Genomic DNA, 15,702 nt, shown 5'->3' with positions numbered 1-15,702 from the left:
CCATGCCGCTCTAACATCGCTTGTCCATATATGTACATATTCTTTATTAATTCCTTTGTTTGTGTGTTTTGGTTATATGTTGTGAAATTCAAATTCTAATCAAATCGATTCACATTTTATTTGCCACATGCGCCGAATACAACAGGTGTAGACATTACCGTGAAATGCTTACTTACAGCCCTTAACCAACAATGCATTTATTTTTTTATAAAGAAGTAAAATAAAACAACAACAACAAAGTGTTGAGAAAAAAGAGCAGAAGTAAAATAATCTGGGTAGCCATGATTAGCTGTTCAGGAGTTTTATGGCTTGGGGGTAGACCAACTTAATGATGGTGTTGGAGTCGTGCCTGGCCATGCAGTCATGGGTGAACAGGGAGTACAGGAGGGGACTGAGCACACAACATTTTTAGATATTACTTGTTAGATATTACTGCACTGTCGGAGCAAGAAGCACAAGCATTTCGCTACACCCGCAATAACATCTGCTAAACACGTGTATGTGACCAATAAAATTTGATTTGATTTGATTTAGAACAAAATATATAAGATCTCCTAAGACTGTGTTAACCTAAGACGTCAATTTAGGCTTCATCCCAAAACCTTATTCTTTCCCCATTAATTTTCCCCATAGGAATGGCTGAACGAACCTGAGGTAACTCATTTCCTGTTTTTAGGACTACAAGCTGGCGAGCTCTATTAACACCAACACTGGGGTTATTTTACACCACTGAATCAACACTAGAAATGTTACACTGAAGAATAAACACTAGTCAACACTGGCCAATTTGCTGTGTGCTAGGAAAGGGACACTTCTGCAGGCTTCCATACATTTCAAGAACCTTCTAAACAAATCAAATGTTGTTTGTCACATGCTTCATAAACAAGAGGTGTAGACTAACAGCGAAATGCTTACTTACGGGCCCTTCCCAACTACACACACCAAAAAAAAATAGAAACAGTAATTTATTTTTATTTTTAGAATTCTGAAGAATTAAAGGTTCTTTATTGGGCAAGAGTTCTCCAAGGAACCTTAAGAGCTGAGGAAGAACCATTGAATAACTTTTATTAATTGTTTCAGTGTAGTTGGAAAGAGGTGGAGGTTTACTGAGAGAGAAGATACTCTTTTTATCTACTTATTCCCATTCCCTAGAATACGGAGGCTCAAACTAATGACATAAGCAAAAGCAATGCAACTCCCCCACCAACCGTTATCTAACAGACTTACTCATATTCATTCATGAGGGTACTGCCTCAGTCAATATATAAAATGGGAGTCAATACAGTAGCTATTTGTATTGCTTTATGAACTGAAATGTTTTCACAGTAGTCAGTCGTCATGGTAGACCTGTCTCAAAAAACATACAGCAGACATTTTTTTATGTGCTCGCCCTCTCTGTCAGTCAGTAACCATGTACAGGACATTGGGAAAATATTCAGACCCCTTCCCTTTTTCCACATTTTGTTACGTTACAGCCTAATTCTAAAATGGATAAAAAAATGTTCCTCATCAATCTACACACAATACCCCATAATGACAAAGTGAAAACAGTTTTTTATAAATATTAACCAATTTCTTAAAAATTTAAACAGAAATACCTTTTTTACATAAGTATTCAGACCCTTTGCTATGAGACTCAGGTGCATCCTGTTTCCATTGATCATCCTTGAGATGTTTCTACAACTTGATTCAAGTCCACCTGTGGTAAATTAAATTGATTGGACATGATTTGGAAAGGCACAAACCTGTCTATATAAGGTCCCACAATTGACAGTGCATGTCAGTGCAAAAACCAAGCCATGAGGTCGAAGGAATTGTCCGTAGAGCTCCGAGACAGGATTGTGTCGAGGCATAGATCTAGGGAGGGGTAGCAAAAAATGTCTGCAGCATTGAAGGTCCCCTAGAACACAGTGGCCTCCATCATTCTTAAATGGAAGAAGTTTGGAATCACCAAGACTCTTCGTAGAGCTGGCCGCCCGGCCAAACTGAGCAATCGGGTGAGAAGGGCCTTGGTCAGACAGGTGACCAAGAAGCCGATGGTCACTCTGACAGAACTCCAGAGTTCCTCTGTGGAGATGGGAGAACCTTCCAGAAGGACAACCATCTCTGCAGCACTACACCAATCAGGCCTTATGGTAGAGTGGCCAGACGGAAGCCACTCCTCAGTAAAAGGCACATGACAGCCCGCTTGGAGTTTGCCAAAATACACCTAAAGGACTCTCAGACCATGAGAAACAAGATTCTCTGGTCTGATGAAACCAAGATTTAACTCTTCGGCCTGAATGCCAAGCGTCAAGTCTGGAGGAAACCTGGCACCATCCCTACGGTGAAGCATGATGGTGGCAGCATCATACTGTGGGGATGTTTTTCAGCGGCAGGGACTGGGAGACTAGTCAGGATCGAGGGAAAGATGAACGGAGCAAAGTAGAGAGAAATCCTTAATGAACCTGCTCCAGAGCGCTCAGGACCTCAGACTGGGGCGAAGGTTCACCTTCCAACAGGACAACGACCCTAAGCACACACCCAATACAATGCAGGAGTGGCTTCGGGACAAGTCTCTGAATGTCCTTGAGTGGCTCAGCCAGAACCCGGACTTGAACCCGATCGAACATCTCTGGAGAGACCTGAAAATACCTGTGCAGCGACGCTCCCCATCCAATCTGACAGAGCTTGAGAGGATCTGCAGAGAAGAATGGTAGAAACTCCACAAATACAGGTGTGCCAAGCTTGTAGCGTCATACCCAAGAAGACTTGAGGCTGTAATCACTGCCAAAGGTGCTTCAATAAAGTTCTGAGTAAAGGGTCTGAATACTTATGTAAATGTGATATTTCTGTTCTGTAGTTTTAATAAATGTGCAAAAAATTATAAAAACCTGTTTTTGCTTTGTCATTATGGCATATTGTGTGTAAATTGATGAGGGGAAAAAACCATTCTATCCATTTTGGAATAAAGGCTGTAACGTAACAAAATGTGGAAAAAGTCAAGGGGTCTGAATTCTTTCCGAATGCACTGTAAGTGGACTATAACTGAAGTAAGAGTGAACCCATTCATAGTGTGTTATGCTGGTGTTAGGGTTATTTATAGCATTTTTGAATGTCACTTTCTGAGCCAGAGAAAGCCATATCTCAACAGCTATTTGTGTGTGAGTGAGTGAGCGTAACATACAGTACATGATGCTCGTAGGGTATCTGTTTAGTTTAGCAGAGATACTGTATATTCCTCCTGAAAGCTGTCACCCTGTCCTATTAACACGTCTAGACTGCTAGTGGTGTGGCTGTGAGAGTTGAGAGGAGGGGATAACCTTACCTCTGGTGTCTTCGTCCTCAATAGTGGTGTTGGTACTTTCAGAGGATTCCTAGAAACAACACACAGACAGGTTCAGAGATTCACACTCAATTACAGCAGCTGTTGTTCTCTCCACACAAGGGTGAGTGGAAGATCCGAGTCAACACACCACACACACACACACACCTCAGACAGACAGCCATCCTCCTCCCTGTCTGCACCTTTAAGAGAGAGAGAACAGGCTATTTGGTTAATCAGAGGTCTGGGTGGTAAGAGGAGTAGGGAGAGAAATGGGAGGGAGGAACAGGTGGGAGGGAAACACCTAGAGAAGGAGATGGGTTACCCCACGATGACCTCCACCCCAAGAGCATATAAAAAAGCAGCGGGATTAGGCAACGTTAGAGATGGGATGTTCACACACAAAAATAAAAAAAGAAAGTCCAGCTCCATTTTGAATGACAGCTTTATTCGCTTGTTCTTTGGTTCGTTTGGATTTTTAAAAGCTATTATCACTTTCCCTGTTAGGCGGAAAGCCGAGCACGGCAGAGACGCGCGGTCAAGAGGGTGGGGGGATATCACACTCACCATCAGCTGGACGCTGGAACTGGACTTCCTTTTCTGGAAGAGAAATGAGAAGAGGTTAGACAGGAACACACAGAATGAGATGGAGACGGAAGCCAGGGAGCAACAGAGGGAGGAGAAGGAAACCTCCATGCTGCAGAGGGATGACGTGTGTGTGTGTGTGGGTTTGAGGCTGAAGGTGTTTGTGTGTGTTTGGGGTTCGTATTGCCACGGTGCCCTTGTCGTCTCCCCCGGACACCTAGCTGAGCCGTCTGGTTGGCAGGCCGTGTGGCGGTGTGCCAGTGTGTCATGTAGGAAACCTCCGGGCCAGGCAGGGCTGTGGTCAGAGAGGAATGCCTTTGATAAGGCAGAGGTGGCAGGTCTGAGTGGCCAGCACCATGCCTCACTAATCCCAGTATCAGACACCCTGGAATGGACTGGCTGCTCCTTAAGGTCCCCGGGGGAACTGGGGGATTACCACAGGTGGAGCGTATCCCTGATACATGTACAGTATCAGTCAAAAGTCTTGACACACCTACTCATTCCAGGGTTTTTCTTTATTTTTTACTATTTTCTACATTATAGAATAATAGTGAAGACATCAAACCTATGAAATAACACATATGGAATCATGAAGTAACCACAAAAGTGTTTGTGACAGCAACTTTGCCTTGATGACAGCTTTGCACACTCTTGGCATTCTCTCAACCAGCTTCATGAGGTAGTCACCTGGAATGCATTTCAATTAACAGGTGTGCCTTGTTAAAAGTAAATTTGTGGAATTTCTTTCCTTCTTAATGCATTAGAGCCAATTGTTGTCTTGTGACAATGTAGTTGTGGTATACAGAATATAGCCCTATTTGGTAAAATACCAAGTCCATATTATGGCAAGAACAGCTCAAATAAGCAAAGAGAAACAACAGTCCATCATTACTTTAAGACATGAAGGTCAGTCAATCCAGGACATTTCAAGAACTTTGAAAGTTTCTTCAAGTGGAGTCGCAAAAACCATCAAGGGCTATGATGAAACTGGCACTCATGAGGACCGCCACAGGAAAGGAAGACCCAGAGTTACCTCTGCTGCAGAGGATAAGTTCATTAGAGTTACCAGCCTCAGTAATTGCAGCCCAAATAAATGCTTCACAGAGTTCAAGTAACAGACACATCTCAACATCAACTGTTCAGCGGAGACTGCGTGAATCAGGCCTTCATGGTCGAATTGCTGCAAAGACACCACTACTAAAGGACACCAATAAGAAGAAGAAACTTTCTTGGGCCAAGAAACACAAGCAATGGACATTAGAACATTGGAAATCTGTCCTTTGGTCTGATGAGTCCAAATTTGAGATTTTTGGTTCCAACCGCCGTGTCTTTGTGAGACGCAGAGTAGGTGAACAGATGATCTCTGCATGTGTGGTTCCCACCGTGAAGCATGGAGGAGGACGTGTGATGGTGTGGGGGTGCTTTGCTGGTGACTGTCTGTGATTTATTTAGAATTCAAGGCACACTTAACCAGCATGGCTACCACAGCATTCTGCAGCGATACGCCATCCCATCTGGTTTGCGCTTAGTGGGACTATCATTTCTTTTTCAGCAGGACAATGACCCAACACACCTCCAGGCTGTGTAAGGGCTATTTGACCAAGAAGGAGAGTGATGGAGTGCTGCATCAAGTGATCTGGACTCCACAATCCCCCGACCTCAACCCAATTGAGATGGTTTGGGATGAGTTGGACCACAGAGTGAAGGAAAAGCAGCCAACAAGTGCTCAGCATATGTGGGAACTCCTTCAAGACTGTTCGAAAAGCATTCCAGGTGAAGCTGGTTGAGAGAATGCCAAGAGTGTGCAAAGCTGTCATCAAGGCAAAGGGTGGCTACTTTGAAGAATCTAAAATCTATTTTCATTTGTTGAACACTTTTCTGGTTACTACATGATTCCATATGTGTTATTTCATAGTTTTGATGTCTTCACTATTATTCCACAATGTAGAAAATAGTAAAAAAAATAAAGAAAAACCCTTGAATGAGTAGGTGTGTCCAAACTTTGGACTGTTACTGTATATAGTAACTCACACACACTAACTCACAGAGACACACTGATAATACTGGAACAGACAAACAACACCAACAAATAGACAAACTCTCCTTTTGGCTCTCAGACAGATAAGATGTCCAAGCACTAATCTCATTAGCTACCTATCTAATTGACAATATGCTGAACATTGAATTATGTTGCAGCAAAGCATGTTGTTGAACAGAGTTGATATGAATCTTCTGTTCCCCGGTGTACTACTGCATATGTTGGTAGGGGAATTAGTCAGGAAATGTGTGCGTTTACATCTTTGTAAACATAAGGACTCATGTCAAGAAAGATGACTGAACTTGGACTGCTTCTCCGCCAGCTGTCTCTGTGCATCTGAACAGTGTGGCATGAGGTCAAAACTAAACATAACACCTCTCCACTCCACCTCCCAGTCTCACTCCAAGGCATGGGGCCGAGACAATAGACTGTGTACAGGGGCAAACACACAGGGAAGCGGGGGCTATTAGCAGCTCCAGTTCTGCACACTGGGACTGTACTGGAGGAGATCAGGGCTTTGGGTGGGGCCAGCATGTTCAGAGAGAATGGAGCAGACAGTCAAACTCCCATAATCCTATATTGTACTTGGATCTGTGTTCACACGTTTTCAAAGAGCATGTTTGATTATTCCGTTTTGCAGTGAAGGTTTGATGTGAAAATATCTTTCACCTTTCACAAAATGTTGAATAACGTCCAGATTTTGAAATGACAATGGTCTATCGATAGCGTGTGATATATACACTAAAAGGCTAGCCTCCAAAAGTCCTCCTCCAGGTCAGGTTTATTCCACTGTGAGAAGAGAACCCTGTGGAGCTGGAGTCCTACCTTCACACCATCCGTCTTCTTGTTGGCCTTGTTACCTCCTGCGCGGGACACAAAGAGAAACAGGGACAGGGCGATCAAACAGGGCACAAAAGCCCAGAAGAGGAGGGCGAAGGGCATGGCCAACACTCTCAGTCAAATGCAAAGAGTTAGAAGAAAACGGAGTAAATCAGATCCATATGTCTCCTGGGAAATAAAATGTGATATTTTCTTCAAATCAAGCCCTCTTCCTGATCTCCACAGATCATAAACTCGATGAGACAGTCATATTGCCAAAGAGTCAATAGGAGTTTCCAAACCAAGCGGGTTGTTGAAGATTCTCTCAGGTCATTCAACTGGTCAAACAAGAGTTTTTAGGGAAATAAAGCACAAAAAAAATTAAAATAATAATAATAATCCAACGGTTTACTCTATTGTGTAACACCAGAGGTTCTGGCGATCCAGACTGGGCTCTGCTACAGAGCCTGGCCGGGTGGCTGAGAGGGATCCCTGATATAGGAGCACTTGAGATCGGGAGATAGCATGGGCACATTCCAGCCCCACTCCCTCACTCTCTAAAGTTTGGTTGTGACCAATAAAGGACACCACGTCCTGTTGTTCCTAGTGCTCTGGTCCAGTTTGTTACCCGCTCCCTCTACCTATCCTCTTCCCCTCCTCCTCCTCCTCGTCTCTGAGCTGGAATCATTTATTTTATGTCCTCTTCCTGAGAGCTGAGCCAGGGTGTTTCCCCCACTTTATTTTCATCAACATGGCTACTAATTTTAGCCCTGGAGTGGGCCTGGGCCATGTGGAGCATAGCCTCTCGTCAGCTGGGGCGTAGCCTGATCCCCAGCCTCGCAGCCCACTGGCACTGTGACCCCACTCTCTCCTGCTGCTGGGGTGTGTGGCTGTATGCCGATGGGATTTCCCCCTGGTCTGCTCCCGTCTGCAGTGGAATGGCTCTGGTAACCCCAAGCACTGGCCTGAGATCCGCTTTCCGTACCCTAATCCAAATCGCAGTAATTATCATCTTAAAAGCAAATCTGGCCTTGGACCAGCGTTTATACAGCACTTCCGACCCACCCCAAGCATAATAGGAGAAGTTAATAGGCTCGGAAAAAAAGCTATTAAAAGCTTAAAGGGGAGATTTGGCTCCAGCCACAATATCTGGATAGCGGGGGCTTTGTAAATAGGCATGAAGCTGTAATCTTGCCGTATGCAGTATCTGTGGACTGTAGTTCTCAACAGCTATCTGGAGGGTAAAGATAGACTGGGAAAAAGGGAAAGATGAACGGTAGTGCTTAGAGGTGCTGAGATGGTTTTAAGTCCACAAGGCATCTAGGGTCAGTGCTGTGGGGGTTGGCTTTCAGACAGAATTTCCTGGCAGGTGGGAGATATGGGGTGGGGGTCTATTCCTGACTGGTATGAGAATGCGACCCATGTAAAGATGGCCCCTCACTGCTATTACTTTCCCCTGTTGTCCCCTTCAGGTCCACGTATTTAATATAAGAATGGTTATGTGGAGCTATGAGGGGAGATAAACTCTGCTGGATGGAGATTGGTAGAGATGTGTAAACTGTGAGATTGGAAGGGGATCCCTCCATCTCTACGTCGGTGAAGGTGCCTACATTGATCCTGGGATTGTATGGCCTTATGTTGTAAGGGGAGCCTGCCAAAGACACATACAGTAAGGCTACATGCCAGATGGAACTCCATCCACGTTATTTCGAAACAATGTTCAACTGTGACTCCTTCATTAGAGGATTTTGACAAAATATTGCAGATTACAGCAACATAGGGATGGTAAATAGTCACATTATGTTCCACTAGTTCAGTGGTGGATTCCATGGCACAGAACCATCTGATTGAAGTCATGGAGGGACTGAGGACCCAAAAGCAGATGGCTCAGCCACAGTAAGTGGGTTGTGATGACAACAACACATGCACCTTTGTCAATCAACAATCTACATTGTGATAACAACTAGCCTTTTAGTTAACAGATGGACAGCCTCTTCTAGCCTCCCTATTATCATTAAGCTATTGCTTTACAGACTTAACACAAACTGTCCTTGAATGATTTTAGTCTCTGGAGAAAATTAAATGTCCTACAATGTGTCCGTTTTGAACAGAAATCACAGACATCATTCCAATGAATGTGACAGGGAATGTGTTGGTATATCCGGACCAAAGTGTCTGACAGGGGAGTGTCAATTGGCATGGGGAAGTGTCCTGATGCATGACCAGTGAGTTCCACAAGCTGTCATCATCTCCTCCCTGCTCTATGGGCTTGGAGCCCCCCAGTCTAGGAGCAGCCATCTGAGACCATGTCACTCCCCTAGGATAGTGACCTCCCTAGGGACACCGTTAAGCTGTCCTCTAGTCTGTAGCTCAGTTGGTAGAGCATGGCACTTGCAATGCCAGGGTAGTGGGTTTGATTCCCAGGACCACCCGTACGTAAAATAAAAAGGAAGCATGCATGACTGTATGTTGCTTTGGATGAAAGCGTCCGCTAAATGGCATATTATTATTATTAAGCCCACTCTCACTCAGGAATGGAGAGGAGGAACGTTCTGACAAGGCACCTCTACATGACTTACCAGAGAAGTTCCGGGTCGCCAACATGGTGGTGAGAATGGCACCCTTTAAACAAAGAGAGATGGATCGTTACATAAGATGAAAAAACAAAAGGATTCCTAAAAAATTACAGTTTATAATGCCACAGTGTTCTTGTTGCCAACCAAGCTTGGCGAGAATATATTGTTAACATCTTGAGTAGGTTGCTTACATGTAATATCAACAGCTTGGATTGCTGCTTACTGTCAAGGTAATGACCTAGAGTACTTCAACAGTTGCTATGTCTTAACAGCACCAAATAAAATGTGCATTGGCAAACTCTATTCAAAAAGCAGTGGGTATTACTGCATGAATGATATCACAATTCAGTAGTTTTAAGGTGTAGGTTGTTCAGATTTTCTAAGTGGAAGCTGAATGTATTACAATTAAATGGTTCTGCCTAAAAGGGGTTGTGTAAAAGGGCAAACACAAAAACTGTACTGACAAAACCAAATGCATTAGACAGTTTCCATGTGAAACAAATGAAACAAAGAGACGTCCTCTCATCTTGACTCGTTTAATGAAAGCCATTTTGCCTCAATAGATCGCGCCACGAAGGCCATTTTGCCTTGATAACATTTCCGTCCTCATTCAAACCGTCCTATTGGACTGAAACCCCCATCACTAGTGGCATAGTATGTCTGATATTTTTTCCCTACTCTGGACAATACAGAGATTACCATGTCATGTTCCAGTATCATATCTACACTTCATTTTGCTCCCAAAGCTCTACTATACCTTCAGCTTCCTTCTGGCGTTGAACTTTTTAAGGCATTCCACCGTCTCCTGTCTGTGCATGCAGGAGGCCACAGTGGAGCGGTGCTGTAGACAGAGAGAAAACGAGAAACAAAAGTCTGGTTAGACACAGGGCCGAATCTTACTGCACATTGTGATCATTGTGAGAATGTACGGATGTGCATGCTCTGTACTCACTGAGATCCACGGGTGCTTGAGGACCTCAGAGGCTGTGATGCGCTTGGCAGGGTTGATGGTCAACATCTTGTTAATGAGATCCTTGGCCTCTGGTGTAACAGTGTCCCACTCCGGCGAGGGGAACTACAGTATATATATAAGAGGAGACATAGCACAGAGCTGATGGCCTTTACATATACATAAATCATGGGAATTAAAGCTGGTGATTATATTCGAATGAGCGAAAATCCATTTTCCAAACGATTTTCCAAAGTCTGTAGGCAGAGCAGAGGAATAAGAAAGGGTGCCATGGGATACTATGACTGTAATTGAAGAAGAAAAAACATGCAGATCTTTTTTTCCTACCAGCAGAAAGCCACCATTATACCAGGCACTGAATTTAAGATGATTAATCTCCTTGGAAACTGGTGCGTTACACAATCCTGGAGAGACACTGCATTTCAACTGTTCCCCAGCAGCCGTGAGCAGTAAAGTAATGGAGGGGTATCGTATTGTTAAGAACAGGAGCTAGGAGGGATGTGACTCACATCGTAGGCCCCAGCCTTGATCTGCTGGTACAGTCTGTGTTGGTCCTCATCCCAGAATGGAGGGTAGCCCACCAGCAAGATATACAGGATCACACCTGGCACAGACATCATACATCACTATACAATAGGAGACTGTTCATCACTCTAGTTACTCAAGAATGAACTAGCATATATCACATACATCTCTCTATCTTTGGTGAAAATAAAAGGTTCTGCAGAAATCGATACTTCTGAACCTTGATCCCTCACATATGTATGTATGTACAGTATGTGTGTGTGTGTGTATGTGGTTACATTAATATCTCTGAGCAATTGTATTAGTATAAAATAATATAATTTCCCAATTTTTTTGAGCATTCAATATAGTTAGTATTTGTATTATTTATTTATTATTATTATTATTATTATTATTATTATTATTATTATTATAAAAAATGTTTTGCTCCTCTTTATCAAGGGTGCCAATAATTTTTGACTTGACTGTATGTCTTCCATACACCCCTCACTGCCAACTCCCTTGCCCTCGGTATCTCAGATGGGTTAACCATACACACAGTGGGGTGCACATATGGATCCAGTTCCGTATGTAATGTCAGGACATTAAAAATCTGAGAATGAACCCCTACCCATTTCATCTCCCCCTTCCCATACTGTAGCCCCCCTCAGCCATCAACCTTATGTCTCTTGTGGCTTCCTCTCACTCCTCCGAAGCCAACGAAGCTCACAGACCCATTGGCCATGAAGCCCACGTGCATCTCAAGGTGAACAGCAGCCCAAGGCCCATATCAAAAGGCAGGGAAATATAGCTGTGCATAGCGATGAGCCTTCTCCTGCTTCAGAAGACCAATGTGCACAGAGTGATAATTGATTTACATTTTTTATCAAACCACATGGTTAAACTGCTCATTCTAGATTATGCCGGACAACAACCTCTCCCTCAACGTCAGCAAGACAAAGGAGCTGATCGTGGACTACAGGTAACGGATGGCCGAGCACGCCCCCATCCACATCTACAGGGATGTAGTGGAGCGGGTCAAGAGCTTCAAGTTCCTCAGTGTCCATATTGCTAAGGAATTAACATGGTCGACACACAACAACACAGTCGCGAAGAAGGCACGACAACGCCTCTTCCCTCTCAGGAAGCTGAAAAGATTTGGTATGAAAAGATCTTCAAAAAGTTCTACAGCTGCACCACTGAGAGCATCTTGACTGGCTGCATCACCGCTTGGTATGGCAACTGCTTGGCATCCAACCGCAAGGCGCTAAAGAGGGTAGTTCATTCGGCCCAGCACATCACTTAGGCCGAGCTCCCTGCCATCCAGGACCTCTATATCTGGCGGTGTCAGATGAAGGCCCTAAAAAAGACTCCAGCCACCCAAGTCACAAACTGTTCTCTATGCTACCGCATGGCAAGCGGTACCAGTGTACCAAGTCTGGAACCAACAGGACCCTGAACAGCTTCTACCCCAAGCCATAAGACTACTAAATAGTTAACCAAATAGCTACCCAAACTATCTGCATTGACCCTCTTTGCACTAACTACTTTGACTCATCACATACATTGCTGCTAATGTTTATTATTTATCCTGTAGCCTTGTCATTTTACCCCTACTTATATGTCAGTGGACGCTCCTCAGGGGAGGAAGGGGAGGACCATTGGAAATGTGTCCACTATAAACTCTCGTTTGCAACTGTTGGACTAATGATTACACCCTATATCAGCTAGATGCAGGCAAGAGTGTGCAAGGCGGTATTGAATGTCACCGTCAGCCCATGTGTCACAAAAAAAAAACATCCTCCCTCATCTTAAACGTCACGGACCGCCACTGCTATATGTACAGTACATAGCTAGCTCAATTACCTCGTACCCCAGCACATTGACTCGGTACTGGTACCTCGTGTATATAGTTAGTGTTACTCATTGTCTCTTTTTTTCTATATTTTTCTCTCTGCATTGTTGGGAAGTGCCTGTAAGTAAGCATTTCACTGTTAGTCTCCACCACAGGAGGCTGCTGAAGGGAAAACATATCATAATAATGGCTGGAAAAGTGCAAATGGAATGGCATCAAACACCTGGAAACCATGTTTTTGATGTATTTGATACCATTCCAGTGATTCCGCTCCAGTCATTACCACGAGCATGTTCTCCCAAATTAAGGGGCCACCAACCTCCTGTGGTCTACACCTGTTTTTTACAAAGCATGTGACAAGTTTAGCTGCTCAGCTCAATGTGAAAAGTCCCAGTACCACTACATATTGTCAATGTTTATATATGATTTATTTGATATTGATATATACATTCAAGGTTAAAGTTGTCCACACATCGGGAATAATTTAGATCGTCTATCTAAATAGACCAAAGGATGGCCAATTGGAGCGTGAATTCTGCCACCTTGTTGACACAGAGGCCTGTGGTACAGTATGTACATAGACATACACTCTTAGGAAAAAAAGGTGCTATCTAGAACCAAAAACGGTTCTTTGGCTGTTCCAGGGAGAACCCTTTGGTTCTAGGTAGAACCTTTTTGGGTTCCATGTAGCACCCTTCCCACAGAGGGTTCTACATGTAACCCAAAAGAGTTCTACCTGGAACTAAAAAGTACCCTTTTGGAACCCAAAGAGTGGAGAGAGAGCTCAGATCAGATCAACGCACTGCTGCCTTCTCTCCTCTGCTCTGACAGAGAGCATATCTCTGAACCTTGGGATGAAACCGACAGACCCCCATAAATAAACTGGTGCACTAAATCATAGGTTTAGTAGGTTAGAATATGAAGCAATCCCCAGTCTGGCCAACTGAGATAACATAAAGCTTGAGATGTATAAATGAGGAAACTCATCACACCAGGTGTGAAGTCTTTTCTGTAGGGAGTAGCAACTCAGACGTAGACAAAAACAAACAAGGAAAGAGGTGGATATCTGAAAGTCGTCCTGCTTACCGCATGCCCACAGGTCCACAGCTTTGCCATATGGGTCCTTCCTCAGGACCTCAGGAGACAGGTAGCCAGGTGTCCCTGCAAAGCCTGCATCACATCCAGACAGAGGCAGTGAGTCACAGATAATACAGCTCAGTTGAAAATCAAATGCTAGTCAATAAGCAATGGGAAAACATGTCGAGATGCTTTTTCCCAGTGGAGATAAAGTTTATGAATTGCCTGGATGGGCTGTGAGACAGTGGATGCGGATTGATAATTCAAATGGAACCGCAGGCATTATCAGTGGATTATCTTGAATAACTCTTGAATAACATCCAGGATCCAAACTGACCATTTTATACATCTCTAGGAGGGATACTCTCAGTGAAAGTAAAAGAACAGGGTTATAAAGTATAGTATATCTATATAATGCTCTAAATACTGGCATCGTAATGCTATACAATACATAGTGATATAGGCTTCGATCAAAGGCACATGTTGTTTTATGTGTGAAGTGACACTAACCATATCAATCCATTATATACTGTAATACAGTACAGTAAAGTGATGAGAGATAAGCACCTTAAAATTCTTGAATGCATAGAATACTTCAACCTTCGGAGCAATATAACAAAGAAAAGACAGAAGTCTTCCTGGAGCCCTCAACAATGGATAGAAAATCCATTGAGCACAGTGTTAAAGAGATATGCTCTGATAATTATCTTCTCCGGAATGTAAGAGAGAGTAATTAACTTAATAACATCATCCACAGGTTCCTGGGGCCACCTGCCTCACATTTCTCTCAACAGGGCTTCATTTGTGGTATGCAGTCCATATCCTTATTACCTACCCTAACCAGACAGGTTTCTAACGTTCTAGTGTAAGTCTGGTCATTAACTCTTTCTGAGGGGTGATGAGACCTTTATTTCACTCTTGTTTTAATGATTCACATCGTCTTCTCATGTTCCAGCCTTGTTTTGTTCCAGACATTGTGACACAGCAGATTCACTAAACTAAATAAATTTGCCCATGGGAGAGACTATGGATTGCAAAGCATGTGAAATGATTATCACTGACAATTAACAAGGTTGCTTGCTACTTGGATAGATTATGGATTATATATCAATCATCAAACAGAGAAGAAGAATACATTCTTCCATTTATTCTCCAGACCCATGGAACCAGCCTGGGGTTTGACACACTGTCAGCAAAGGAAAGGTTGAAATATCGAGACTCATTTCCATGAATGTGTATGTGTTGGGTTGGGTAAGTTACTTTCTAAATGTAATTAGTTACAGTTACTAGTTAGCTGTCCAAAATTGTAATCAGTAACATTACTTTTGGATTACTTTCAGTTACTTTCCCCTTAAGAGGCATTAGAAAAAGACAAAGGATCCAAAGGATCCATCATAGGCATGTGTTGTGTCATCATAGTGGTCTCTGACTTGTGGTCAGACTCGCTCAGGTGGAACAAACATAAAGCTGCACCATTTTCTTCAATTCTGAATTGAATTTCATTGAGAAAACAGAAAGGTTTCATAATGTATATTTCTGCAAAAGTAATCCAAGAAGTAATCATTTAGTTTTTCAAAAGTATCTGTAATCTGACCACAATATTTTTGCTAGTAACGTAACTGATTACAGTTAAAACAAGTTTTTTTAATCAAATTACATGTAACTCCTTCCATGTAATCACTTACTCCCCAACCCTGATTATAATGAGCAGCAGAGCTGGATGTGACAGCTCCACCAGGCCCCCAAAGGATTTAGAACATCATCCTGATCTAAGAGAGGTGTGTCTTTAAAAATGAATTGTGGGTATTGGATAAGTGTCCTCTGGTTCATTAAAAATGAACTGAATTCTAAAAGACATTCCTAGTTCCTAGTTTTAAAACATTTATGGGTTGTTCAACCAAATGAGTGCCTTTTGCGTCTGTTTAATATTTTAAGTAGAAATTGTGCACCAATGTTTAATTTTAAAAGGCTGAT

At 43.1% G+C, this 15,702-nt stretch overlaps 1 protein-coding gene across 4 annotated transcripts in view; it reads right to left on the bottom strand.

Moving 5' to 3' along the window:
- Positions 1-15,702, bottom strand: part of LOC121579654 (calcium/calmodulin-dependent protein kinase type II subunit alpha) — an 81,005-nt gene that overhangs the window by 15,249 nt on the left and 50,054 nt on the right. For 2 of the 4 annotated variants that reach the window (XM_041894434.1, XM_041894433.1), the window contains exons 8-15: positions 13,738-13,821; positions 10,802-10,896; positions 10,275-10,397; positions 10,080-10,163; positions 9,326-9,368; positions 6,753-6,790; positions 3,872-3,904; positions 3,308-3,356 (exon numbers count right to left, since the gene is read on the bottom strand). In XM_041894434.1, the coding sequence (XP_041750368.1) occupies positions 3,308-3,356; positions 3,872-3,904; positions 6,753-6,790; positions 9,326-9,368; positions 10,080-10,163; positions 10,275-10,397; positions 10,802-10,896; positions 13,738-13,821 (549 nt within the window). The remainder of the gene's footprint in view (positions 1-3,307; positions 3,357-3,871; positions 3,905-6,752; positions 6,791-9,325; positions 9,369-10,079; positions 10,164-10,274; positions 10,398-10,801; positions 10,897-13,737; positions 13,822-15,702) is intronic. The other 2 variants (XM_041894436.1, XM_041894435.2) reach the window with 1 other exon arrangement.

The sequence above is a fragment of the Coregonus clupeaformis genome, chromosome 13 (assembly GCF_020615455.1).
Source record: "Coregonus clupeaformis isolate EN_2021a chromosome 13, ASM2061545v1, whole genome shotgun sequence".
Classification (NCBI taxonomy): Eukaryota; Metazoa; Chordata; class Actinopteri; order Salmoniformes; family Salmonidae; genus Coregonus; species Coregonus clupeaformis.
Note: the sequence above shows the minus strand (reverse complement) of the source record. Positions and strands in the feature narration are given on the sequence as shown.